Genomic DNA, 25465 nt, shown 5'->3' on the forward strand with positions numbered 1-25465 from the left:
TCAGACCCTTGAGCCAGTGACCCCAGTGGTCAGGGCAGTGAAGCCACCACACAAGTCCAACCAGGAGCTAGCCCGTATTTTGTTTCTGCCAGGACAACGAAGCATCTAGTTAGCACCGAGTGAATACACGTTGCTCCCCTGTGCTGTGATTCTGGGTGAAGTGTGTGTGTGTGTCTGGGGGTGGGGGATGTGTGACACGTGGTGGGTGCTTTGAACCTTGACATTGAGACGTCTTAAGGAAGTACACGGTGGGCTTTCATCCGCGGCCATCCTTGATTCTACACCCATGAGCGCGTCTGTGATTGCAAACCCAGGGGGCTGCTGTCCGTATAGCACGACGTTCTTGGGCTCTAAACCAGACCACTTTCCCCTGGCAAGGGCAGCCGCCATCCTGAAGGGAACATCGTGACCCTCAGCTGGAAGAAAAAAGCACCCAGTTCCGCAAAGGTGCAGGCGAGATCCCCCGCAGCTCTGTTTTCAGAAAATCAGGAGGGAGTACCCGCACCGCTGGCTTCCTCCGCCCCGAGGCTCCCGGCAGGGCTCGGGGGCAGGTCCTCCGTGGGGACCTCACCGCAGCCTGCCACCCTCAGAGCTCACTTCCACCTCTGCGGCCTCTGCCCCGCCAGCAGCACCCACTCTGGCATTTTCAGTGTCACCCACGGTACCCCCTACCCCCGCCAGGAAGCGCGGCCTCCCTGGGTGGGAGGGCAGATCCAGACTTTCTCTCCAGGTCCCAGATGCCTCATTTATTCCCGCTGCTGAGTCTTTGCTGCTGCACGCGGGCTTTGTCCAGCTGTGGAGAGGCCAGGGCTCCTCTCTAGATGCGGACTGCTCCTTGCGGTGGCTCCTCTTGTTGCAGAGCAAAGGCTGTAGGGCGCGGGGGCGTCCGTAGTTGCAACTCTGGGCGCTAGAGCGCAGGCTCAGTAGTTGCGGTGCGAGGGCTTTGTTGCTCCTTGGCGTGTGGGGTGTTCGTAGAGCAGGGATGGAACCCAGTGTCCCCTGCAGTGGAAGGAGGATTCGTCAGCACTGAGCCACCCGGGTAGCTCCCCGCCCCCGATGCTTTTACAATGTGAGTTGTGATGCCCTTTAAGTCATCTCTCCCGCGTGCCGCGCTGGTTTTCATCCGGGTTTGCAGACGGGTAGGTTGTGATGCTGCAGGAGTGCTTGAGTGTTAGCTGCCCGGCCTTAGCTTGATCAGTAGGCGATGCCTCCACGGGCCGCGTGGCCCTGCGCTTGCCGGGCAGGAATGCTGATGGCCTTTGTGATTGCAGGTGCCCCAGGAGAAGGGACCACGACCGCCTTGCCTGCAGACCCCGCTGCCCCACCAGCCACCTCCCGCAGCCCTGCACTCAGCAGCACTGCTGCCTCACCTCCACTCACCTCCAACTCGACCACCCAGGATAACGCCTCACTCCCACTCACCTCCAACTCGACCACCCAAGATAAAGCCTCACCTCCACTCACCTCCAACTCGACCACCCAGGATAACGCCTCACTCCCACTCACCTCCAACTCGACCACCCAAGATAAAGCCTCACCTCCACTCACCTCCAACTCGACCACCCAGGATAACGCCTCACTCCCACTCACCTCCAACTCGACCACCCAAGATAAAGCCTCACCTCCACTCACCTCCAACCCGACCACCCAGGATAACACCTCAGGTTTGACTGTGATGCCTTAGGCATGTTAGATGCTGGATCATGAAATGGAAACTTGAGACCTTCAGGCAACTGTTTTATTTCACACCCAACAGGGCTCAGTGGGTTTCCTGTTTTACAAATTTTCACACATTGATACTAAATTAGGCAACAAAACCTTACCAGTAAGCTTCCTCTGGGCATGTTTTATTTTATTATTTATTTTATAAAAGTTCATGGCAAAGAAGAAAGGTAACAAGCTTTCAGTCCCATAGCCCTGAGATCAAATCCAGCCTCTTCAACTTTCTAGTTGACTTCAGGAAAGTCGCTCCTACTTTCTCTGTGTCTGGTTTTCACTTGTATAATACTCATTTCATAAGATTGATATGAGGGTGGGATATGTAAAAAGCCTGGTATGAGAAGAATAATACAAAAAGGTAACCAGGATCCTCGTTAGTGTAATAATTGGAATAAGGAGAGTTGTAACAGAATGAGAAGCAATTGGAGGGAGACTGCACATGTCTGAATTATACCAACGAAGGGTTTCTTCTCAGCATATGCAGTGTCTGGTTCCGATGGTATGAACTCTTAGTTATCTTAAAGGGCCACGTGTAGATAAATCTTTAACTCACTTTCTTGGTTTAGAAACAAGCAAGAGTCCATTCAAATGAGGAGGAAGCCCCTAGCAAAGATTCCTTTAGGAAATGATCTTTGCTGAGGCATTTTCCCCTCGCCCTTCGATAGGACAAGCTCATTAACTGTGACCCTCTGTTCATTTCCTTGCAGATGAGCAGACCACGACCCCCGCACTGACCACTGCATCCAGCGTTAGCCCTGCAACCGCTCTCTCAACCATAGGTGACAACCTGACCCCCAGTCATGCAGTCACTCCGCCACCACGCACCTGGGACACGCTCCCTGAAGGCCCTGCGTTGGCCGCATCTACCCCAGGCTCTTTCTTCACAATGTTCACTTGAGTGTCCTAATCCTGGGGCCGTGGAGGGGCAGTTAGTCCAAAGCACTGATCTGTGTCTGCAGTGCGAGAGCTGCTGAGGTCTGGGCGGGTGTCACTGTGATAACCTAATGCCGGTCGTAGCATTCCCCTCGAGTGTGAACTTGATGAATGTGAGTAGAGATGACCAGCTAGCTATACCAGGACTTTTAAGAGTGGATTTCGGTCTTGGTATGAACAGAACAGTTCTCTCAGTGGGAGGCTTTGTATCAAGAAGTCAGTGGCAGGGGAGCCTCAGCATTCGGGGGCAGGGGGTATGGGGACAGAAGTGAGGGGGCCTCCATCCGGGAATGAATGCCCAGGAGTTGGCGGAGCCTGCAATGGGTCAGCCAGTCAGAGCCTGCCAGGGTGCTGTTCCCGCCTCAGTTTCTCCATCTCGAAGACCAGACTAGCAGGGATCTCGTAGCTTCCACAAGCGACATTTCCGTCCTGTTCGCCAGTTAAATATATATGCTCACACAAGACTTGTCTCAGTGGATGGACAGATTTTTCACCCTGAGTCTAGTATATGGGTAAAGAGCTTACAAAAGTGAAACCAGAGCGTGGAGCTGCTGCTGCTGCTAAGTCGCTTCAGTCGTGTCCGACTCTGTGCGACCCCATGGGCTGTAGCCCAGCAGGCTCCTCCATCCATGGAACTTTCCAGGCCAGAGTACTGGAGTGGGTTGCCATTTCCTTCCGCCAGGGATCTTCCTGACCCAGGGATCGAATCTGGGTCTCCTGCATTGCGGGCAGACGCTTTACCGTCTGAGCCACCAGGGAAGACATTCTTTGCAAACAGAGATGCAAACTGAACTCCCTAGGGGTTACAATTATATAAACCTCTTTTGAGATTAATCAAGGGGATAAAGACTTTAAAAATGCCTCTGGCTGCTTGAATAGTCAGCCACATCACCATTCCATAATCAGATGTGTGTCCAAAAGTCTTAATATTGTATCACGATTGGGCTTATGAGGTAAATTCATGAAAATATTTTAGGGGCTAGCTCCTTGGTTTACAACCTTTGAGGTTTTGAGATCCAAACATGGGACTAGGCACTGCAAACTCTGTCTTTTCTGTTAAACCTAATTTGGTAGATTCTAGTTTATGAAGATGAAACATTGTAAACCACTCTTCCCTAAAATGACTAAGGGCAGAGATATCTTAAAAGTTGATTTTAATCATCTGCATTCTCTTTTTTTCTTTCAGCTCCTACTAAGCCACCATGTGGTAAGTTTGTCTACCTAGAGGCAACATATATCACTTTAATGATTTCATTCTTTATTTCAAGTTTCTAAGACCTCTGCTCCCCCACCCCAGCAAAATAAACTCAGTGGCTCTAATTTCTAACCAATGATTAGCTCCAGCTCTTAAGAGTCAGAGTCCTTCAGAGTGAGAAGTTTGATGTCATGTTCAGACCTGGATTTGAGGATCAGGATCAATCATTACTAGCTAAACAGCTCTGGTGGAGCCACTTACCCTTACCTTGGGTGTTTAAAGTGAGGTGATAGCAAGCTTGTTTTGGGGTTGGGGGAGGATTCCGTGTAATGATAAATGTGGAATGTGAATAGCACCTTATAGGCTGATCAAGAAGAAAAAGTCTCGTCTGTCTCTCTATCTCGCTAGGGTTCTCCTCAAAGCAGATGCTTGAAAACAGTTTGTATCTGTCCTTCTCCTATCTTCTTCCTCTGTTCTCAGTGAAAGCAGAGTCCTTCTTCACGACCAGGGCTCACACACTCCACATGTTTCTAAATATCACCAGGGAGTCCCTGCTGTCAGTAGCTCTTCATATATTCAGTGCAAACACCAGCCTTCATATGTTTGCTTAATTAATATGATCCTTCATGATCAGATTCCTCTTGCATTATTACTTTTTTCACTTAAGGAACACGGAAATACTCATTGTTGTATTTCTTAACCTTTTATTTTGTTTTCGAGTACAGCTGATTGTGATCGTTTCACGTGGACAGCAAAGGGATCCATCCGTATACATGTATCCATTTCCCCCCAAACTCTCCCCCATCCAGGCTGCCACATAACATTGAGCAGCATTCCCTGTGCTGTATAGTAGGCCCTCGCTCTTATCCGTTTTGAATATAGCAGTGTGTCCCTGTCCATCCCAAACTCCCTAACTGTCCCTTCCCCCTGTCCTTCCCCCTATAAGTTTGTTCTCTAGAGATTGAGGTAGAGATTGTCTTACCGAGTGAAGTAAGAGAAAGGGAGATACCATATGGTATCCCTTATATTTGGAATCTGAAAAGAAGTGATACAAATGAATTTATTTACAAAATCGAAACAGACTGACAGCTGCTTCTAGGTTTCTGAGCACATTTCTTCCTGCTTCTGTGCTCACCCAGGTTCTTTCCTTACACTTGGAATTCCATGCCATCCTCACCCGCCCCCCTCCCCCATCACTTTTTCTATGTCTTGCTCCTATTTTAAACTGCAAACTGAGTCACGTGCCCTAGAGAGCCTCTCCGGGTCCTCTAACCACAGCAGGCTCCTCTGCTGCTTTATTCCCGTATTGTTTTGTGCATCATCTTGTTTTGGTGGTTTTCCTGTCCTCTCTAGCCCATTTCCGTGCCCATCTCCACGTTAGAGACCCCAAAGTGGAACATTTGTATTCCTGTTGTTTGGGACAGTGTTTTAAAACAAGTGCGTCATAATTTTTGTTGCACTAAAAAATGAGTGAATACATCAGTGTGTACTGAGAAGGTATTTTTGTGAGTCAATGGAATCTGTTCGAATGAAGGGGAGAGTGAGATGACACTCGAGAAAGCTTGAGGAGGAGCTGTTGTCCATAACTTTTCATAAGCAGAGGCATAGTGAGGCCTCTGCTCTCAGATAATTAATGTTCTCCGTGTCAGGAGAAAGAGAGAATCAAGTACTGCAGTTTAGAAAGCAAGGGAAATGATAGAGCTGGAATAAGGAATTTTTCCGGTATGTCGCTCTTTTTTTCGTATTTCAACCACTTTTGAGACCCTACTAATGACAGGTTTTACACAAGGATCTGAATTTATGGTGATGATCAAAATAGGTTTTGCTCTTATTGAATTTACAGTCCAGTTGGGAAGACACACGAGTCCAATAATCATCCAAGTACAGGCTCATGAGCTGGGTCTTTGATGGGACAGCGATGTAAAGACAATCATGAGGGATAACATGGAGGCGCTGATGCGTTCCTTCTCCATTTTATGTTCCTGGGGCTATTTTTGTTGGTGTTTGGATATTTTAAAAAAATATGTTAAGGGGTTTGTAGTTAATGTAGGTTTGTTTGTTCTGAAAAATCAAAGATAATCCTGGCTGTCTTATTTTCTTTCAGAGAACAAATACGGAGGTGTGTCTGTGAAGTACTCTTTCAACGATAATAAGACATTTACTGCAACACTCGATGTTAAGCGAGAGGAATGTGAACCTCCTGGATGTGAAAAGGAGCACCGTGGCCTGTCTGCATGTCAAACTAAGAATATCAGTATGTCACACCCTTCGTGTGAGCCTCCATTTGAATATGTCTTGGAGGTACCACCAGGTAAATGCCAGTTGCTTTCTATTTGTGTGTTTACAACGACAGTGCGCTTTTGTGTGCGGATTGTCGGGAGGCGGGGGAGGGGAAGCTGGCGGCGGGGGCGGGGGCGGGGCGTGCCGCTCTCCTGACCCAGCAAAGTGGTGACCTCGGAGCAGCCTTCTGTCTTCATCCCTTACTCGCCTCCCTGCAACCTCTTTTACAGCGTGGTTTGTGTCGACCAGATATAATCTACTCCTCTGAGCGATTATTCACGAGCTTCTTTCCTCTTCTCAACTGAATTCAAGTCATTTAATTTATATATATTTATACATTATATATACACATTATATGTATATACATATATGCATACATTATACGTATATACACATCAATACACATATGTATATATTAATTGATAATATTAATATACACAGATAATGTATTGTTTATATATATTAATCCTTCTAAATGCAAGTGTGTCTGGAATAAAGGTTTCCCAGGTGGCCCAGTGGTAAAAGAGCCTGTCCGCTGCTGCAGCAGCCGTGGGTTCAGTCCCTGGGTCTGGAAGACCCCCTGGGGGAGGGCATGGCAGCCCGCTCCAGTATCCTTGCCTGGAGAATCCCATGGACGGAGGAGCCTGGGGGGCTACTATCCATGGGGTCGCAGAGTCAGACACAACTGAGTGCGCCTGTGCATGTCTAGAATATCTTGGAAAGATACAAAGTCAAAGATTTGATGTTTGTGGGGAAAAAAAAGTACTTTCTCCAAAAAAAAAAAAAGAGTCATAGTCACCTTAGGGGGATCCATCTGGTTTTGGTGCCTCAGCAACTGCTGGGAAAGAGAAGGGACTAAGATACTATGTGGACTTCAGGGACGCAACCTTCACTAAATGTGTTTTCAAAACGGGACTTGGGAGCCGTGTAAGTCTGTTAAATCTCTTACATCTTTTATTAATTCAAGATCATTGATTTACTTATTAACATTTAGGTAGGCTAGATGTCTGATGTTTATGGAAAAAAGAAACTTATTTAACCTACTCATTTTTTAAAAATATTACTGAAATAAATGATCAAATAAAAACAGAAAGTGACAATTTTTAAAAAAATGCATTACCCAGAGGGAATCACACATGCTCTGTGTAATGACCATTCAATGAAAATAATCAAAGAGTAAATGAAAAACTGAAAATATAAGTAAGAATAATTAAATGAAGCCAGTCTTTTAATATGTGCAAAAGATGCAATTTTATCTAGATTTTTGCTTGGATTCTATTTTTTAAAAGTAGCGTAAATTCTAAATAAATTAGCATTACATATATTGGTAGCATTTCATTTAGAATTTACGCTACTTTTAAAAAATAGAACCCAAACAAAAATCTTAAAAAAAAGAATAAAGACTTAAGAAATGCAAAACCCTGAGAATTATTCAACTTTTCAAAAGTAATCTAAATTCTTGCCAGATTCTGTATCATGAATATAATTTGAATACCTGTCACTGAGCATACGGCATGCATTATGAAATATTAATCATGCATTTTTGTGTCTTTATTCTGACAGATCCTAATCAGTTTCAGCTGGTAGACTGCGTGGAAGATGAAGAAGCAAATACTTCCCTTTGTTTACACTGGCAAAACAAAGATTTTCCAGATAATGGACAATTCAAGTGTAATGAAAATAAAATTGAATACAAATTTAAATGTGGTAAGAATTTGACGTTGATCAGAGGAGGGTTTTTTTTTTTTTTTTTTCCTATAGTGGGAAGTTTCTCTAAATATTATCTAATGATTCCTTACTCCCTCCTTTCATCCACTTTCTTTCAGTCTCTCTCCCTCTCTCTCTTGCACAGTCCATGATATGTTTGGAATCAAACACTTGTATTCTTTATACCACTCAAACTTACAAAAGAGACAGATACTTCACTGGAAGAATAATTTTTGAAATAGCAGTATTTCAAGTTTATATTTATAAGATATATATATATATATATCTTATATATATATTTATAAGATATAGATCTTATATTTATAAGAATTTTCTTGGCAACAGTTACACAGGAGGCGTTGCTGAAGAGATTATCAGAGAAGAGTTAAAAAAGCTAAGATACACAAACTCCTAGCATGAGTGGGAAAGCAAGCAATTGCACGTGATTCCACGAGCTCCTTTGTCAGCCCTCCATCAACAACACCCGTAAAAAACTGCCAGAAGACTTTCACAAAGGAAAGGAGAAAAAAGAAGCATCAGTGCTGCAAGGGATATGAGTTGGTGTTCACGGAAGGGGGGACTTGAGTTAGAATTTCTTTTTAGTAATTAATGATTTAATACCCTTTAATTTCTCTTCATTTGAGTTTATTGGGATGAAATCTCCCTCCCTTGGCATAAAGCCACCTGCTAGGCCGTATTTGGCAAGACAGACAGACGAAAATACACACTCTCACAGAGGGTGGAGCGTGGGACTGGTTATAGACATCATGTTTCGGGGACACACAGCTTGGGCATGAGCAGGATGAGGAAGGCAAGAGCGAACGTGTGGCAGGCTGACGACATAACTGTGATCTCATTATCTACGTGATGAAGGCTGACTCAAATGCAGTCTCAACTCTCAACAGAGAACGATGAACTAATGCCTCATTTCTTCAGTTAAATTAGAGACACTCTCAAGTTCACTTCTACTTACCAGTGTTTTCTTTAAAAATGAGTGTAGCAAAACCATGCGTTATTGCAGCAGATTTCTGGATCTTTTACTTATTGTTTTGACCATTTGCATAGGTTTTTAATCTAATAGAGATTAACTATAGATATAGATTAACTATAGATATAAAGTCAGAGAAGGCAATGGCACCCCACTCCAGTACTCTTGCCTGGAAAATCCCAGGGATGGAGGAGCCTGGTGGGCTGCAGTCCTTGGGGTCGCTAAGAGTCGGACACGACTGAGCGACTTCACTTTCACTTTTCACTTTCATGTATTGGAGAAGGAAATGGCAACCCACTCCAGTGTTCTTGCCTGGAGAATCCCAGGGACAGGGGAGCCTGGCAGGCTACCGTCTATGGGGTCACACAGAGTCAGACACGACTGAAGTGACTTAGCATAGCATAGATATAAAACCAAAGTGAAATTTAAGTGTGATATATTACATTCATATACTCATATGCAATCCTTATTTTTTTTAGATGGCGGTTCTCCAAGTTATAATAAAGACACATTTAAAGTGAGGAATCTTAAACCCAGAACTAATTATACTTGTAGTTCACAAGTACTCTATGATCAACAGCTTCTTATTAGTCAAAATAAAACTATTGAAACAGATTTTGGAGGTGAGTATATTGCTTACGTTTGTATGTTAAATTTCTTTTCTTTTTATAGTCTTATGATTCTTTGAGAATCATAGAAAAAGATATTATGAATTTGGAGAAAGGGTTTCACAAAAAGGCGTTGTGTCCATTTTAAAGTGAAAATTTAGAAATAAATGACAGAGAATCCAAACCTCCATGAAGTTTTTGCAAACTGTAGGCTGCTGTGAGGTCCAGGTGGAAACAAGACTGTGAGGTAAGTGACATGCTTGTTCACACAATTCCCATTGCGTCTCCTCGCTCCTGTAGCAGCCTCCTCCTTTTGATGTCTCCTGCCTCTTCTGGGCCACTTTCAAATCCTGCCTCTCACAGGAGTAAGGTGAGCACAGAAGCTAATGAGAAGCAGTGATAAAGCGAATTGTTGATAGCAAAATAATAGTTGTTACTACTGAGAAGCCAGCAACATAAATAATAACAAGATTATTATAACTAGTAGCAATTGAAAAATAAAATTCTGGAAAATAACAGCATCTGGAAGATGGCAGGGAGAAGGAATAAAAAAGTGCTAAAACTTCAGTTATATTTAATGGAAGTAAAGAGATTAGTAGAAATAAAGCCTCTCGATGAAGGTGAAATGGAGAATGAAAAAGCTGACTTAAGACTAAGATCATGGTATCTGTTCCCATCACTTCATGGCAAATAGATGGGGAAAAAATGGAAACAATGACAGACTTTATTTTCCTGGGCTCCAAAATCACTTCAGATAATGACTGCAGCCATGAAATTAAAAGATGCTTGATCCTTGGAAGAAAACCTATAATGAGCCGAGACAGTGAATTAAAAAGCAGAGACATCACTTTGCTGACAAAGGTCCATATAGTCAAAGGGATGGTTTTTCCAGGAGTCATGTACAGATGTGAGAGTTGGACCATAAAGAAGACTGAGCACCAAAGAATTAATACTTTCGAAATGTGGTATTGGAGAAGACTCTTGAGAGTCCCTTGGACTGCAAGGAAATGAAACCAGTCAATTCTAAAGGAAATCAACCCTGAATATTCATTGGAAGGACTGATGCTGAAGCTGAAGCTCCAATACTTTGGTCACCTGATGTGAAGAGCCGACTCATTGAAATAAACCCTGATGCTGGGAAAGATTGAAGGCAGGAGGAGAAGGGGATGACTGAGGATGAGACAGTTGGATGGCATCACTGACTCGAGGGACATGAGTTTGAGCAAGCTCCAGGAGAGAGTGAAGGACAGAGAAACCTCACGTGCTGCAGTCCAAAGAGTTGAACACAACTGAGTGACTAAACAACCAGAAGAGACTCCAGTTGACTTTAGAAATTTACTAGGAAAATATGTTAATTGTGAGGCAATTTATGAACAACCATTAAAAATATGAAGGACAGATAAATAGATGACATTGTGTATAATCAGTAGAAGAAAGTTACGGAATAAAAGATGTTCTACATGTTAAAGGAGGAAAAGGAGAAAGGAGGAGGAGGGGGAGGAGGAGGAGAAGAAAAATGGGGAAGGGGAGGGGAAGGAAGAGGAAAAATGTGGCAGAGAGGGAGACAGAAAAGGCTAAGTAGTAAACAGTAGGTAAAAGAGCAGAAATGTCAAAGTATATCAAAAGTCGGACTTCCCTCATAGCTCACTTGGTGAAGAATCTGCCTGCAGTGCAGGAGACCTGGGTTTGATTCCTGGGTTGGGAAGATCCCCTGGAGAAGAGAAAGGCAACCCATTCCAGTGTTCTAGGGAAATCCTGGGAAATCCCATGGCCAAAGATGCCTGGCGGGCTGCAGTCCGTGGGGTCACCAGAGTCGGACGTGACTTAGCGACTAAACAAACCACCATATCAAAAGTTAATATAAATAAAACGGTTTAAATTTACCTTTTGAAGCAAAGGCATTCAGACTCGAATAAAGTAAAGACATATTTGAGGGGAATTTGTACCTTAAGTAAGATCAAGTGATAATTTATGGGAACTTTTATTGCTTAGCTCCTATTGAATGAAATCAATGGAGAGTGCTTAGAAAAAAACCGGAAAAAAAAAATACAAAGATATTAGAAAGGAGAAAATAACAAAGGCTGGAGTACAGATTATTGAAAGAAGAAACAAGCAAAGATATCAGGAATTTACTACTCAGTTTGAAGGCTTGGTTTTGAAAAGAATAATAAAATACACCTCTAGCAAAACAACCTTCCCCCATGCATTAACAAAAGGACATTAGAGAAGTCCTCGAAGCTGTCCGCGGCCGCCGGGGGGCCCGTGCCTCTCTTCGGCCACGAAAACAAAACAAAACAAAACAAAACAAAAGGACATTAAAAGTACAGTAGAAATTTCATGGAGAAGGCAATGGCAACCCACTCCAGTACTCTTGCCTGGAAAATCCCATGGATACAGGAGCCTGGTAGGCTGCAGTCCATGGGGTTGCAAAGAGTCGGACACGACTGAGCGACTTCATTTTCACTTTTCACTTTCATGCATTGGAGAAGGAAATGGCAACCCCCTCCAGTGTTCTTGCCTGGAGAATCCCAGGGATGGTGGAGCCTGGTGGGCTGCCGTCTATGGGTTTGCACAGAGTCGGACACGACTGAAGCGACTTAGCAGCAGCAGCAGAAATTTCACAGATTATAAAGAATCTCATATTCAATATGAAAAGTTAGATAAAGTGAATAATTTTCTAGAACATACAAATTATGAGCATTTGCCTAGGGGAAGAGTTAGAAAATTAGACTTAAAACCACAGTCTAATACCTCTTCACTCACTTCACACTCCCTGTCTGCTTACTTCACCTACCCTTTAAAAAAGATAAACCAGAAAGGTAAGCTTAGTTTCTGTCCTATCCAAACTGCCCCACAGTATAGAAAACATGTAAATCTATCAACTCACTTTGATTATTGTTAGGGTTTGGAATAGGCTTAGGCATACTGTTATGTGGATACCAAACATGCACAAAGATGAGGCCACTGTAAGCCAGTCTCTTCCATGAATGTAGGTACTGAATAGTAAATGAATTATTAACAAAGTCAATCCTCTAGTACCTTATAAAACGTGTAGCTACAAAAGAAGATATACAGAAGTGTTATATGCTCAGTTGTGTCCGATTCTTTACAACCCCATGGGCTGTAAACTGCCAGGCACCTCTATCTGTGAGACTCTCCAGGCAAGAACACTGCAGTGGGTTGCCATTCCCTTCTCCAGGGGATCTTCGCAACCCAGGGATTGAACCCAGGTCTCCTGCATTGCAGGCAGATTCTTTACTTTCTGAGCCAAATGATCTCTAAAGAAAATGTAACAAGAGCAGGTATCTTTCTTACAATTTCATCTTTGATTCATAGTTAATCAAATTATGGCTATTAACAATGCATGCTAATAATATGAAAAATGGTTTCTCTATGTCTTGTTTTTTTCACATTTTATCTTCTTATTCTCTCAACAGAACCAGAAGCACCTCAGAATTTTACTTGTTCTGCTAAAAATGCAACTGAAGGAAAGTGTACCTGGACACCACCTCAAAGCTATTTTGACAGAATCTCTCTTTGCTATTGGATTACTCCAGGTAACTTGTAGAAAATTTAATTCCATATCAGGAAAGATAAATCTAAAATTGGAAAACACTAGATATATGGATGGAGAAGGAAATAGCAACCCACTCCAGTGTTCTTGCCTGGAGAATCCCAGGGGTGGGGGAGCCTGGTGGGCTGACGTCTATGGGGTCACGCAGAGTCGGACACGACTGAAGTGACTTAGCAGCAGCAGATATATGGAAGCAGTGAGTGAGCCACAGAGCTTTCTACACAGCAACCGTGATGGGCATCCTATACGTCTTGATTTTAAGAACTGCCTCCACTCACTATGGACTCCCCAGCCTCTGAGATGCCTGAAGCTCAGAACATCCCCAATATTGCTTGTCTTTCTTGACCTTCTTACTTATAATCTTTACACTCTAAAGCCTAGAGAAAGAAAATCTCTGGACGATAATACTCAGCTGTCTTCCACATATTACGTAAGTGAGCTGCACTGGTTTGAACTTATTGTTCTGGATGACAGACAAACCGCTTCCATAGCTTGATCCAGCTGGTGCACACACAAAATTGGGTGAATAAAAATGAACATACTCCTGTTTAGTCATGGAGGGCACTTTATTGGCCAGTGGAATCTTAGAACGTAGTTCTAGTTAGCATGAAACTTCTGCAGGAGTCCAGCCACTGGGCTGGCCCTTCCTTTGGAGGGACTGTTTAAGAGAACAGACCTCTCCTGGACGATTCGAAGTATCTAAAATGCCTTTAGAAGACAGTGGGGACTGTGGACCATCTCAGAATAGACTCAGCCCTTGGGATAGCCCTCTTGACAGTCCTTGCCCTATAGTTTAAAGTAGTTTTGAGTTGAATATCTCACAGAGTTCCATCTCTTTGGTGGGTAGGTGAAATTTTCAGATTTCAAGAGGCAGAAAGCCACTTCTCTTCAGCGTGTTATTGTATATTTTGATAACATATGCCTTTTGCTGGTTGAATCATAATAATCAGACTACTAAAGCAAAGCTCCACGCACATGTAGTTTTCCAGTTAGCATAAGAGGACGTATGGAGTCTTCTCATATGGAGAAGAAATGTTTGCCGTGTATTTGAGCTTATGGTACTTTGAAAAGTTATGTCTATGAGAAAAGAAAAGTGGAAATTATAGGAAGATAAAACAGCAGGATGGTTGGATAGTCTGCCTCATTGGACCCCTCTCCTGTGAGCTCTCTTTGCTTGGTTTCTGTGTGAGCACATTGGTTTTCTTTTCTCTTTTCTGAATCTCCTTCTCACTTTCCCTTGCTGTATTCCTCACTTTTTATATTCTCTCTCCACTATGGAGTTCTTTCAATGCCAGAGTATATGGAGGGAATTTATGGAACAATGTTTATTGTTCTTTGTATTCTATACAGTTTAAAAAAGCATTTGAATAATAGGCTTAGAAGGAGGTAATGTATTGGTTATTGTGGTCAGACAACTTTTTGTTTATTTTTTGCAACGAGTACAGATCCTTCTTATTCAGTGCTATCCAAATTTATGACTGCCCTGTTATAATCCTTGAACAGAATGGGTGGGGAGGGATGGGCAGGGAGGGATACAATATCAAGCTTTGTGTGCCCTTTTCTCAGAAACTGGGTTGGTAACTGGCTGAATCCAGCCTCCACGGTGGTTCACGCACTGACTCTGCTCAAAGGGTCCTTCGGAACCAGCTCACCCGCAGTCCCCTGTCTCTTGCGGCCTTCAGACTCCGCTGCTTTCCCTCATCGTCTCAATTCCTGTAGTGCTCAGAGGAGTAGGACAAGGAGACGGAGTTATTGGTGATCAAATGGATTCTGCATCTGAAGTTTATAACAGTAGCCATATCAAAGTTCAAAGTTTGGAGGTTATCAGAAAAAGTTTCACTAAAGTATTGGAAAAAAGACTTTCGTAATATCCACCATGGGCTGTGCTTTCTCAGAAAGAAAATAAACCATCTTCACTGATACGCTTGGACTCTTTTATTAATATGTTATGTACCAAATTAACTATGAAACCATTAGTTTGGAATATTTGAGTTTATTTGAAGTAATTACATTCATTCAATACATTTGCTGATAGTAGTATGTACTTCTGAGCACAAACATTTTTGTATTTCAGTCACTCAGTTTGGAGTGGGCTCAGAATGATTTAATGTACAGACCAAGTTAAATATGTGGTAATCCTGGCTTTTGATGACTTAATAAATGTTTCTGTTTTTCCCTTTGAGGTGGACGAAATTGCATCCCTCAGGATAAAACCCAGGACGGAATAGATTTGCACAATTTGAGACCTTTCACAAACTATACGGTGGTGTTACAAGCCCGGGTCACAGGAAAAGTAACTCGCAGTAGAAATGCGACCTATACATTTTGGACAGATCCAGCAAGTAAGTTATGAACTTTAGTGCTTTTTTCTATGAATGGTGAGAAGCAAAGTCTAAGCTGTTTAAACAGCAAGTTCACATTTATTCTTCATTTGGGAAGCACTTTGACTTGGCACATTTGTTAATATCTAGGGTTTATAATAATTAAAAAACAACAATTTAAAAGCTCTCATTTGAGGTTTTCTCTGTGTCCTTCAGGTATAATCACAGAATTGTACGAATGAAGCCTGAGAACATATGAGCTGGTACAGTGTGTAAGAATTCAGGCAATTAAGTACCTAACCAACTTAGAGAAAAATGAATTACCTATTATTTTCTTTATTGTCTGGAAATTTCGACTGCTATCAGATACATGAGAATCCCACACTCATAAACCATTCACTTGCTGACTTTTGCTTGCATGACAGGCACTTCATAAACCATAATACTTTGACAGCATTTTCTTCTCATTACAGTGAACTGCCTACTGTTTTAAGTCACATTTTACATTCATTTGATTCTTGCCACCAAGGGGAAGTGCCACGGATTCCAGGTGCAGAGCTCCATCCGTCTCTGGGGTGACTGAACTCCATGAGGGTCGGGACAGAAGAAACAGCCCTGTGCAGATCAGCAGCCAGGGCTCCAGAGACCCTCCCTGGGGCTAGGCTCACAGAGGACAGGTGTTCTACTCGGGGCTGGGTATAAAATGCTCCTAATGTCATTTAAGTTCATGCTTCAGAAGTCCAAGTCCTCACACTTTACACTTTGGTTATTTTCCTGAATTCCTGTGCTATTCACAGACACAAAGACGATTTGTTGCTGATGAAGAATTCAGCCAGGTATCCCCAGGGTCATGTAAGTGCTTGCAAAAGGAGGGCCTGAGCCATCTGTAGGCCTTCGAGGTTTCCCCATCACTATCTCTTCCCTCCCTGCCCCTTCTTTTCATTTCCTCTGTTTTCTACTTCTACACATTCTCTGTGACAAAACTAGATAGCGTATTAAAAAGCGGAGACATCACTTTGCCAGCAAAGGTCCATATGGTCAAAGCTGTGTTTTTCCAGTAGTCGTGTACAGCTATGAGGATTGTACCATAAAGAGGGCTGAGTTCCAAACAACTGATGCTTTCAATCTGTGGTGCTAGAGAAGACTCTGGAGAATCCCTTGGACTGCAAGGAGATCCAGCCAGTCCATCCTAAAGGAAATCAATCCTGAATATTCATTGGAAGGACTGATGCTGAAGCTGAAGCTCCAATAATTTGGCCACAAGATATGAAGAGCTAACTCACTGGAAAAAGCCCTGATTCTGGGAAACATTGAGAGCAGGAGGAGAAGGGGGTGACGGGATGAGATGGTTGGATGGTATCATCGACTCAATGACATGAGTTTGAGCAAACTCCAGGAGACAGTGAAGGACAGGAAGTCTGGGGTGCTGCAGTCTTTGGGGTTGCAAAATCTTGGACACAACTGAGTGACTGAAGAACAAGAAGAACAGCACACTCTCTGGGAGAATCACAAAAATCTCATAGTTTCAAGTACAACTTATATGCTAATATTCATTGAAAGATGTGTAATTTATTTTCAAATGTTTTCTTAAACAGCTTTTTTATGTACATTATCTCCTAATTTCCCCATCCCCAAATAAGCACTTAGAATGGTTTTATATTGTTCACATATATTATCCAGTAATTTAAATATTCATTTAACAAATGGTTAAAGTAACCGCTGTGTTGTTTTTTTTTTTTTTCATTTTGATAGAGCCAAGCAAGGTCAATGGTTTAAGTGCTTCACGGAAGACAGAAAATACTATAGCTGTGAGCTGTAAACGTCCTGACCAGCTTAATGGCCCCGAAGGGAAGTACTATTTGGAAGTAAGAACTGGAAATACCTTGGTTAAAAAAGATTCAGGACCAGAATGCAGATTCTTGGTAGAAGATCTTCAGTATTTAACAGAATATAATTTTTTGGTAAGATTACAATTTCTATAATCACTCCAGAACTGATATATATTATAGTTATTATTCTGCAGTACTTAAATAATTCTAGGACTAGTGTTCACACAAGCTTGAGAAGCTCTGATGTCTAAAGGAATCACACTTCATAAGTCTTAAAACTTTGACTCCATACTTTTCATCTATAGTATGATTTATGGCAGATATTTGGTTGGAATATTTTTGACCTTCAGCATGACTACTTATAAATTATTGTTCTTATGTCAAGAAACACAGTGCACAAATTGTTATTATTTATTAATGATAATTATTGGTTATTACTTTGCCACATCTTTTGTTCTTCTTGGCTTTGTGTCTTTACTAATGTGAGCTTTCTTTAATTACAAATATTTTTTTACAGGTACATTGAGGTTAGAAAATAGAAAAAAAAATGTCAGGAAATAGCAATGTATGCAAAGAGTTTAAAACCTCACCCATAAACTCATTGTCTACTGATCATATTTTGTGTATATGTTTCTAAAATGGGAGGGCTCAATCTTTTCCTTTTGCTATAGGAGAAAGCCTCAGCTCATTCAGTTCATTCTGTCTCCTGTGTTTATTCCCTGTAAGAAATACAGAGAAGAATTTCCAAAGAAAGCTGAAGACCTGAAACACTTTTGACACTTTTGGTCTCCAAATGTGTACAGGTTTTTCCCCATGTCCAGCAGCTATCTGAGACGACTGGTGGGTGCCCCATAATTTAATTTAATTTCAACACCATCTATCCAGAGAAAGTGCCGTATTCCAGGGGCACTCCCCTGGAATGTCCAGGGGAGGGGTCAGTCCCATGAGATTGGCCCCACCCCACTTCGGAATGACAGCTAAGAGATGCCCATCACTTCTGCTCGATTGGGCTCCACGTCAGGGGCTCCCATCACCCCTTCCTTGAGTTTGATTAATTTACTAAGGCAGCTCACGTAACTCAGGCAGATACTTAAAGGCTGTGAGAAAGGATTCAGGTAAACAGCCAGCTGAAGAGATATGTAGGGGGGTCTGGGAGGGTCTGTGTGCAGGAGCCTCTGTCCCCCTGGAGTTGGGGGTGTGTCTCTCTCCTGGTGTGAATGTGCTCCCCAGTCTGGAAGCTCTCTGAACCCTGTACTTCTGGGAATTTCTGGAGGCTTCATCACACATACGCGATCAGTCATTAACTCCATTTTCCACTCTTCCCCCTTCTCACGAGAATGGGGGGAGGGGCTGAAAATTCCAAGACTGACTATGGCTTGGTCTTGGCAGTCCTGTGGGGGCCATCTGGGAACCCACTCAGAGTTACTTCAGTAGAAGAAAAGATTATCACTCCCGGTGGCTCAGTGAGAAAGAATCTGCCTGCAATGTGGGAGACCTGGGTTTGATCCCTGGGTCCGGAAGATTCCCTGGAGGAGGAAATGGCAACCCACTCCAGGATTCTTGCCTGGAGAATCCATGGACAGAGGAGCCTGGCAGGCTACAGTCCATGGGGTCACAGAGTGTTGGCCACGACTGAATGACTGAGCATGCACGCAGGAAATTATGAAGGTTTTAGGAGCTCTGTGTCAGAAACTGGATATATTTCTCATTGTCTCATCAGTTCCATGATAAAAGCACACAGTTTGATAAACTGCATGTTTCAAAAATCACTGTATCATGAACATTTTTCCATACTAAATATTCTGCTACTAATTTTTAATGGTTGCACAAGGTTCTGTCTTATGGCTTTCTTGCATTCTACTCACCATAACTGTTTTGGTCTCTGTTAAAAGCAACAATAAGTAAACACTCTTATTGGAAAATAACAGTATCTTTGAATATGTCTTTTATTGTCTCTGTCTGAATAAATTCCTGAAAAAGAATGTATTGGGCCGAAAGGAAGTTACATATAATTTAAGATTTTTAAAAATTAACTCATTGGTGTAGAGTTGCTTTACAGTGTTTTGTTAGTTTCTTGCTGTACGGCAAAGTGAATCAGTCATACATGTACACATATCCCCTTTTGTGGATTTCCTTCCCATTTAGGTCGCCACAGAGTGCTGAGGAGAGCTCCCTGTGCTGGGCAGCAGGCTCTCGCTAGCTGTCTATTTTATACACAGTATCAATAGTGTCCATATGTCACTCCTGATGTCCCAGATCATCTCACATCCTCTTTCCCCTTTGGTAACCATGTCTGTTTGCTCCATCTATGTCTCTATTTCCGCTTTGCAAATAAGTTCATCTCTACTGTTTTTCTAAGTTCAGCACACATAAGCGACGTTTGTTTCTCTTTCTGACTTACTTCACCAGGTCCACCCACGCCTCTGCACACGGTACTGTTGAGCCCCTTTGTGTGGCTGAGCGATATCCCACGGCATGCATGTACCTCATCTTCTCTGTCCATGCCTCTGCTGGTGGACATTTAAGTTACTTCCGTGTTTGGCTGTTGTAAACAGTGCTGCAGTGAACATCGCAGTTCATGCACCGTTTCAGATCATGTTTTTCTCTGGATTTGTGCCTAGGAGTGGGATTGCTGTGCCCTATGATAGCTCTAATTTTAGCCTTTTAAGGAACCTCCATACTATTCTCCATAGTGGCCGCACCGATTCACATTCCTCCCCACAGTATAGGAGGGTTTGAATGAGTGCACTTCTTTTCTTTTCCCAAACAAATGCACTGTTATTGCCTATCATTGCCCGTTTTACCTCATCTTCCTCAGCACCCAGGAAGCTCCAGGCACACTGGCTTTCTTTCTGTTTCTCAAAACACTCAGGTTTCACTCTCTTTAGGAACTTAGGACTCTTCTCTCTGTCTGGAGTTTTCTCCTCCCATGTGTCAATCGTGATAACTTATTCTGGAAAAATACAGCTCAACACCATATTAAAGTGCAATCTTAAAATTCACACTAGGAGACTGTTAGCTTTCCACTCTCCTCCTCACTCTTCAAAAGACTGTTGTTTTCTTCTCTGCAGTTCCCGTAACTTGCTTTTATGTTTATTTCAGAACCCGCTGCTGCATTTATACCTTCATGAAGGAGTAACATTTTAGCTTTCCACATCAGTCTTATCTCTGGTTAATAAATCAATACAGTTGTTTTTATAGTTGTTAATGTATTACTTTCCATTATTGTAGGTTTATTTTGATGTTCTGCTAGTTTGGGAACTGAAAGTGATTTTTGACTATTTCTTTCTCCTTTTCTTTTTTATTAACTAAGAAAAAGTTTTAAACTTATCGATTATCCTTTGCTAAAATTTTCACTCTATCCCATGTCTTTTATCCTAATCTCTCAATGACTGACATAAAATTGAATGAATGGATTTTTAAAGTAGATTGTTCTAATTATTGATAATTCCCATAGAGTATGTAATTGTAATTTGGAAGCATTTTTAATTAATTTTTTTAAAGAAAATGTTTGCACATTTCTAGTTCCTGCATTTTTGTATTATACTTATTATTTTTATAAGATAACTAGGCTTTTACAATTTCTGCCCTTTGAAATTTACACTATTTTTTACAGCTCAATGTGAGATAAATATTTATAAACATTCTGCGAGTACTGGGGAGATTGTATATCCTCCACAGGGTAAAAGCTTAGGTATGTTTTTTTGTTACAGATCTATCATATTTATCATTCAGCTCAGTTCAGTCGCTTAGTCATGTCCGACTCTTTGCGACTGCATGGACTGCAGCACGCCAGGCCTCCCTGTCCATCACCAAGGCCTGGAGTTTGCTCAAACTCATGTCCTTCGAGTTGGTGATGCCATCCAACCATCTCATCCTCTGTCGTCCCTTTCTCCTGCCTTCAGTCTTTCCCAGCATCAGGGTCTTTTCCAGTGAGTCAGTCCTTCACATCAGATTGCCAAAGTATATTTATCATTAATCTCTTTTAATTATACTGTTCAAATCTATTTTTACTCAATCGTTTTGTTTTTTTGACTGAAGATTCTTAATGCTTTCTGGGTCCGTGCAGTTTCCCTTGTGGGTCTAATTGCTTTTGCTCGATCATGTTTAATATTTTGAACTCCTTACGTCTAAACTGTAGATGTTGCCATGTCATCGATTTGTATCATTTTAACCCTCATGAACTAAAATCACTTTAATATAAATAGCATGATTCTTACATTAAACTGTTCCCACTTAGTCTTAAAATTTTTTGTACAGAGTATGTGTAACTCTAATAAGCAGTATACAGCAGAATTTCCTTTTTAAAGAAATGTGAAGATATTAGTCTATTCATAGGGAATTTTAACTTTGAATAATGAACACTTTGGTGTGTTGGATTTTATTCCTTTGTGTCCACTTAGTTCTTGCTGACCATAACTATCAGTATTATTATTATTGCTAAATGGGATAAGATTTCTTTATATCGTTTCACTGGTAAATATTTAAGAAATTTGATAATAGACTATTGCCATAGTCTCGAAGTTTCAAGTTATCCAGTATACATTTTAATGAAAATAAACAGCAATATATGACAAATAGGAATGTGTTATATTGTGATTCACGAATTTAATTTAGAAAACCTTCTTCTCTCTCGTTTCTGAAACCCAGGTCTATTATGACAATACAAAATTTGCTGGTCTTCCAGAGAGTGTTACAGCATCAACATCTTGTAAGTCTTCTTGGCTATTTATTCTGTTTTTCATGGGATATGTGTTCACGCTTCCAATGCTTTATTATTTTACATTTGTACTCATATGTAATTATTAAGTTTTCAAATTATATATTTCCATAAACATTATATTTTAAGTTGTGTGAGCAAATGTACGTGCAGGTGAACATTATACTGAAATAAGGCCTTGCACTTGGGCAGGCTCGGGGCCGCCCTGCGTGCTGTGGGGCCCTTTCTCCTGTCCGCACGCACCTGGCCACTCCACGATACTCAATAAATGCCATAGTGGAATATTTTGTCCTGTTGGCATTTATCCGAAAACTTGAAAGAAAGGCTCCGCTATTGTCTTCAGTCACCCGTCTTCTGACATAAGCATGTTTGGATGTAAAGTAAGCTGAGGGGCGGTCTGGTACCTTCAGTCATCTTATCTCCGTGGGCATGTGTGTGTTTGCTGTTTGTATTTTTTTTTTCAGACAAATGCTTTGTGTGTTTGCTGGGTCGATCAGTGCCTCTGACTCTTTGCAGCCCCATGGACTGTAGCCCGCCAGGCTCCTCTGTCCATGGGATTTCCCAGGCAAGAATACTGGAGTGGGTTGCCATTTCCTCCTCCAGGGGATCTTCCTACCCAGAGATCAAACCAGCCAACCTTACCTCCCGTGACCAAAAACTAGACTTAGTTAGCCAAAGCTGTTTATTTATCATAAGCAGGATTTTGGTCATTCTGGACATTGCTTTTCAATCAACTGAATGTATCCAACCTGAGGTTTCCTGGAAAAGAAAATAATATCTTAAGTTCAGTTTAGGAAATTCAATTTTTAAAAGTTGGTTGGTTTCATAAAATAACTCATGAAGGATTTATATACACAGACTCCTATTATGATTCTGTTTATGATGTTTCTTCCTGTTAGGAACCAGCACATTTGTTTTGTGCTCCGTGTAGAAATCGTTTGTGGACCGTGTTAGAAATTACCTTTTTTTGAACTTACTTTTTATTGATGTAAGGTTGAATTGTTGATTACAAGCTTGTGTTAATTACTGCTGTACGGTGAAGCATGTCACTGCTGCTAAGTCGCCTCAGTCGTGTCCGACTCTGTGCGACCCCATAGACGGCAGCCCACCAGGCTCCCCCGTCCCTGGGATTCTCCAGGAAGAACACTGGAGTGGGTTGCCATTTCCTTCTCCAACGCATGAAAGGGAAAAGTGAAAGTGAAGTAGCTCAGTTGTGTCTGACTGCCCGTGATCCCATGGACTGCAGCCTACCAGGCTCCTCTGTCCATGGGATTTTCCAGGCAAGAGTACTGGAGTGGGTGCCACTGCCTTCTCCATACGTCTAAAAACACTCTGTTTTTATATTCTTTTCCATTATGGTTTATCCAGGATATTGAATATAGTTCCCAGCGCTATACAGTGTGGCCTTGTAGTTTATCCATTATAATCTATTCAGTATGCACACTGGTTTGCATCTGCTCATCCCAAACTCCCCCCAAATATGGGGCACTTCATGAATTTGTGTGTCATCCTTATGCAGGAGTGGCACTAAAATTCTCTCTATTGTTTCAGTCTTAGTGTATGTGCTGCAGAAGCCAACACTCTTCTTTTTTTTTTTTTTCTGTCCCTCAACTGTATGCTTGGCAGAAGCAGGTGTTCTTACAAATCTATGCTGATTTACCCAACTAAGCTAGGATAAACAGTCCCTAAAAGCTTCCCCAGTGGCTCAGTGGTAAAGAATCCACCTGCCAATGCACGAGACCTGGGTTTGATCCCTGGAGAGGCAAACGGTAACCCACTCTAGTATTCTTGGCTGCAGAGAGGAGCCTGGTGGGCTACAGTCCATGGGATCACAAAAAGTCTGACTTGACAGAGTACGCATGCAAAAATGCTTTAATCAAAATAGAGCTGTGTGTAGGAAAAATCACTGAAATTAAACGTCATTGTAACAGTGAGGAGAACAGCTGGATTAAACGTCATTGCAACAGTGAGGATAACAGCTGGATGCCACCACTGACCTCTGCTCGTTCTGCTCACCAGAACACCCACTTTTCACTATTTCTGTTTTCAGTTCTTCTTATAGTTACCTCCATGTCTAAAAACAATATCATCTGCTGCTCTTTTGAGAGTTGCTTATTGGTCTGAGCCTGTGGAGGAAGAAGACCTAGCACTGTTTAAGTTTTCTCTGCTTGTTAGCTTTGTAAATTAAGTTAAATTCAGACCTCCAAGTGCGGTGTTACCAAGCATAGCTGGTTTTTATTTTTATTTTTTTAAGATTTGTTTGATGTAGACCATTTTTAAAGCCTTTATTGGGTTTGTGACAATATTGCTTCCATTTTATGTTTCGGTTATTTTGGCCGTGAGGCATGTGGGATCTTGATTCCCTGACCAGGTGTCGAACCTGCGGTCCCTGCATTGGAAGGCAAAGTCTAAAACACTGGACCACCAGGGAAGCCCCTTCAGATGGCACCTCACCAGTGCTCATATGCACGTGCACATTCAGTGGTGCTTTATTTCCCCAGGTCTTTCCAAAGAGGGAATGTATAAAAGCATCTTATTTTCCAAACTTGCTTGACTAGGTTCCATAAAAAGTTTTAGTTCTTTCTGCTCAGGTATTTTAAATGAAGGCTTCTGATGTGAAATCCATACACATTCAGCCAGCTCTCTTGAACTTTATTTCCATGCACTTTTCTTACAATACCAACAGCTTCATTGAGTTTTTCTGATTATGTGAGCAGTTCATAGTGGCAGCACTTACTCTTGGGGGTCATAGAGTCCACTGGATATTTCACACACCCATCTTTAAGACCAGCTTGGCACCACTTCACTCAGAGAAACACGGAGCAGGAAACACAATCAGAAGTGGCATCTGGCCAAGGACTTCCTGGTAGCATTGCCCACCGCAGTCCAAGGACCATGAACACTTCGACCCTCTGGACTCCACTGAGAAGAATGAGGCCACGTGTGGCAGAGCATCCCAGCTTAGAAGCTCCATGTCAAGAAAGGAACTGATACATCATGTAGCAGTTCCGTGGGCACAGCTGCCAACGGTGTCAACAGGGGTGAGCCCAGTAACATGATGTGCGCTGGGTGCACGCACTCAAGGAAGCCAAGGTCAGCATTTCTCACCAGGACGGTGCTTCATCCACAGCTGCCCTGGCCCAGACGCCATGTAGCACTCAGGGATTGTGTTGACGCCCGCCGTGTCGTCAAGTAACACAGCTGCTAGTCCATCTTTATCGTATTTTACCTTCAGTGGAGATATAGGGTTACCCCATCCTCCTTTCTCCATAAGGCAGAAAAAGTATCAACTCTTTCTAGCAACAGATTCTCCTAAGAGATAAATCATGTTGTCCCCTTTTAATAGTGACATCTACTCAAGGGTGGGTTGGCTCTTGAGTTGTGAATTGCAGAAGCACAGCTACTCAAAATGTATTTTACTCAGTTTTTCTGGCATCACACTCTACCACCTATATTTTGACAACATTTGGGCCCTTTTCTTCTGAAGCTCTCAAAGGGTACAGCCCCGATGCCATTATAAAATTTCCCTTCATCGGTTTCCCGTTTTAGAATCGCTGCATTTGAATCTCATGTATTTTTTAAATTTTATGT

General features: G+C 42.2%; 1 protein-coding gene and 1 non-coding gene across 12 annotated transcripts in view; one reads left to right on the forward strand and one right to left on the reverse strand.

Annotated features, from left to right (window-relative positions):
* PTPRC (protein tyrosine phosphatase receptor type C) overlaps positions 1–25465 on the forward strand; it is a 129643-nt gene that overhangs the window by 62870 nt on the left and 41308 nt on the right. For 3 of the 11 annotated variants that reach the window (XM_070768726.1, XM_070768725.1, XM_070768727.1), the window contains 10 exons: positions 1272–1664; positions 2427–2498; positions 3839–3859; positions 5952–6158; positions 7691–7834; positions 9302–9445; positions 12868–12987; positions 15188–15346; positions 17078–17286; positions 21805–21865. In XM_070768726.1, coding sequence (XP_070624827.1) covers positions 1272–1664; positions 2427–2498; positions 3839–3859; positions 5952–6158; positions 7691–7834; positions 9302–9445; positions 12868–12987; positions 15188–15346; positions 17078–17286; positions 21805–21865 — 1530 coding nt within the window. The remainder of the gene's footprint in view (positions 1–1271; positions 1665–2426; positions 2499–3838; positions 3860–5951; positions 6159–7690; positions 7835–9301; positions 9446–12867; positions 12988–15187; positions 15347–17077; positions 17287–21804; positions 21866–25465) is intronic. The other 8 variants (XM_070768729.1, XM_019976495.2, XM_070768728.1 and 5 more) reach the window with 3 other exon arrangements.
* On the reverse strand, positions 23349–23455 carry LOC139176601 (U6 spliceosomal RNA). Its single transcript, XR_011561055.1, has one exon. It is a non-coding gene; the product is annotated as a U6 spliceosomal RNA (small nuclear RNA).

This window comes from Bos indicus, chromosome 16, assembly GCF_029378745.1.
Source record: "Bos indicus isolate NIAB-ARS_2022 breed Sahiwal x Tharparkar chromosome 16, NIAB-ARS_B.indTharparkar_mat_pri_1.0, whole genome shotgun sequence".
Lineage (NCBI taxonomy): Eukaryota > Metazoa > Chordata > Mammalia > Artiodactyla > Bovidae > Bos > Bos indicus.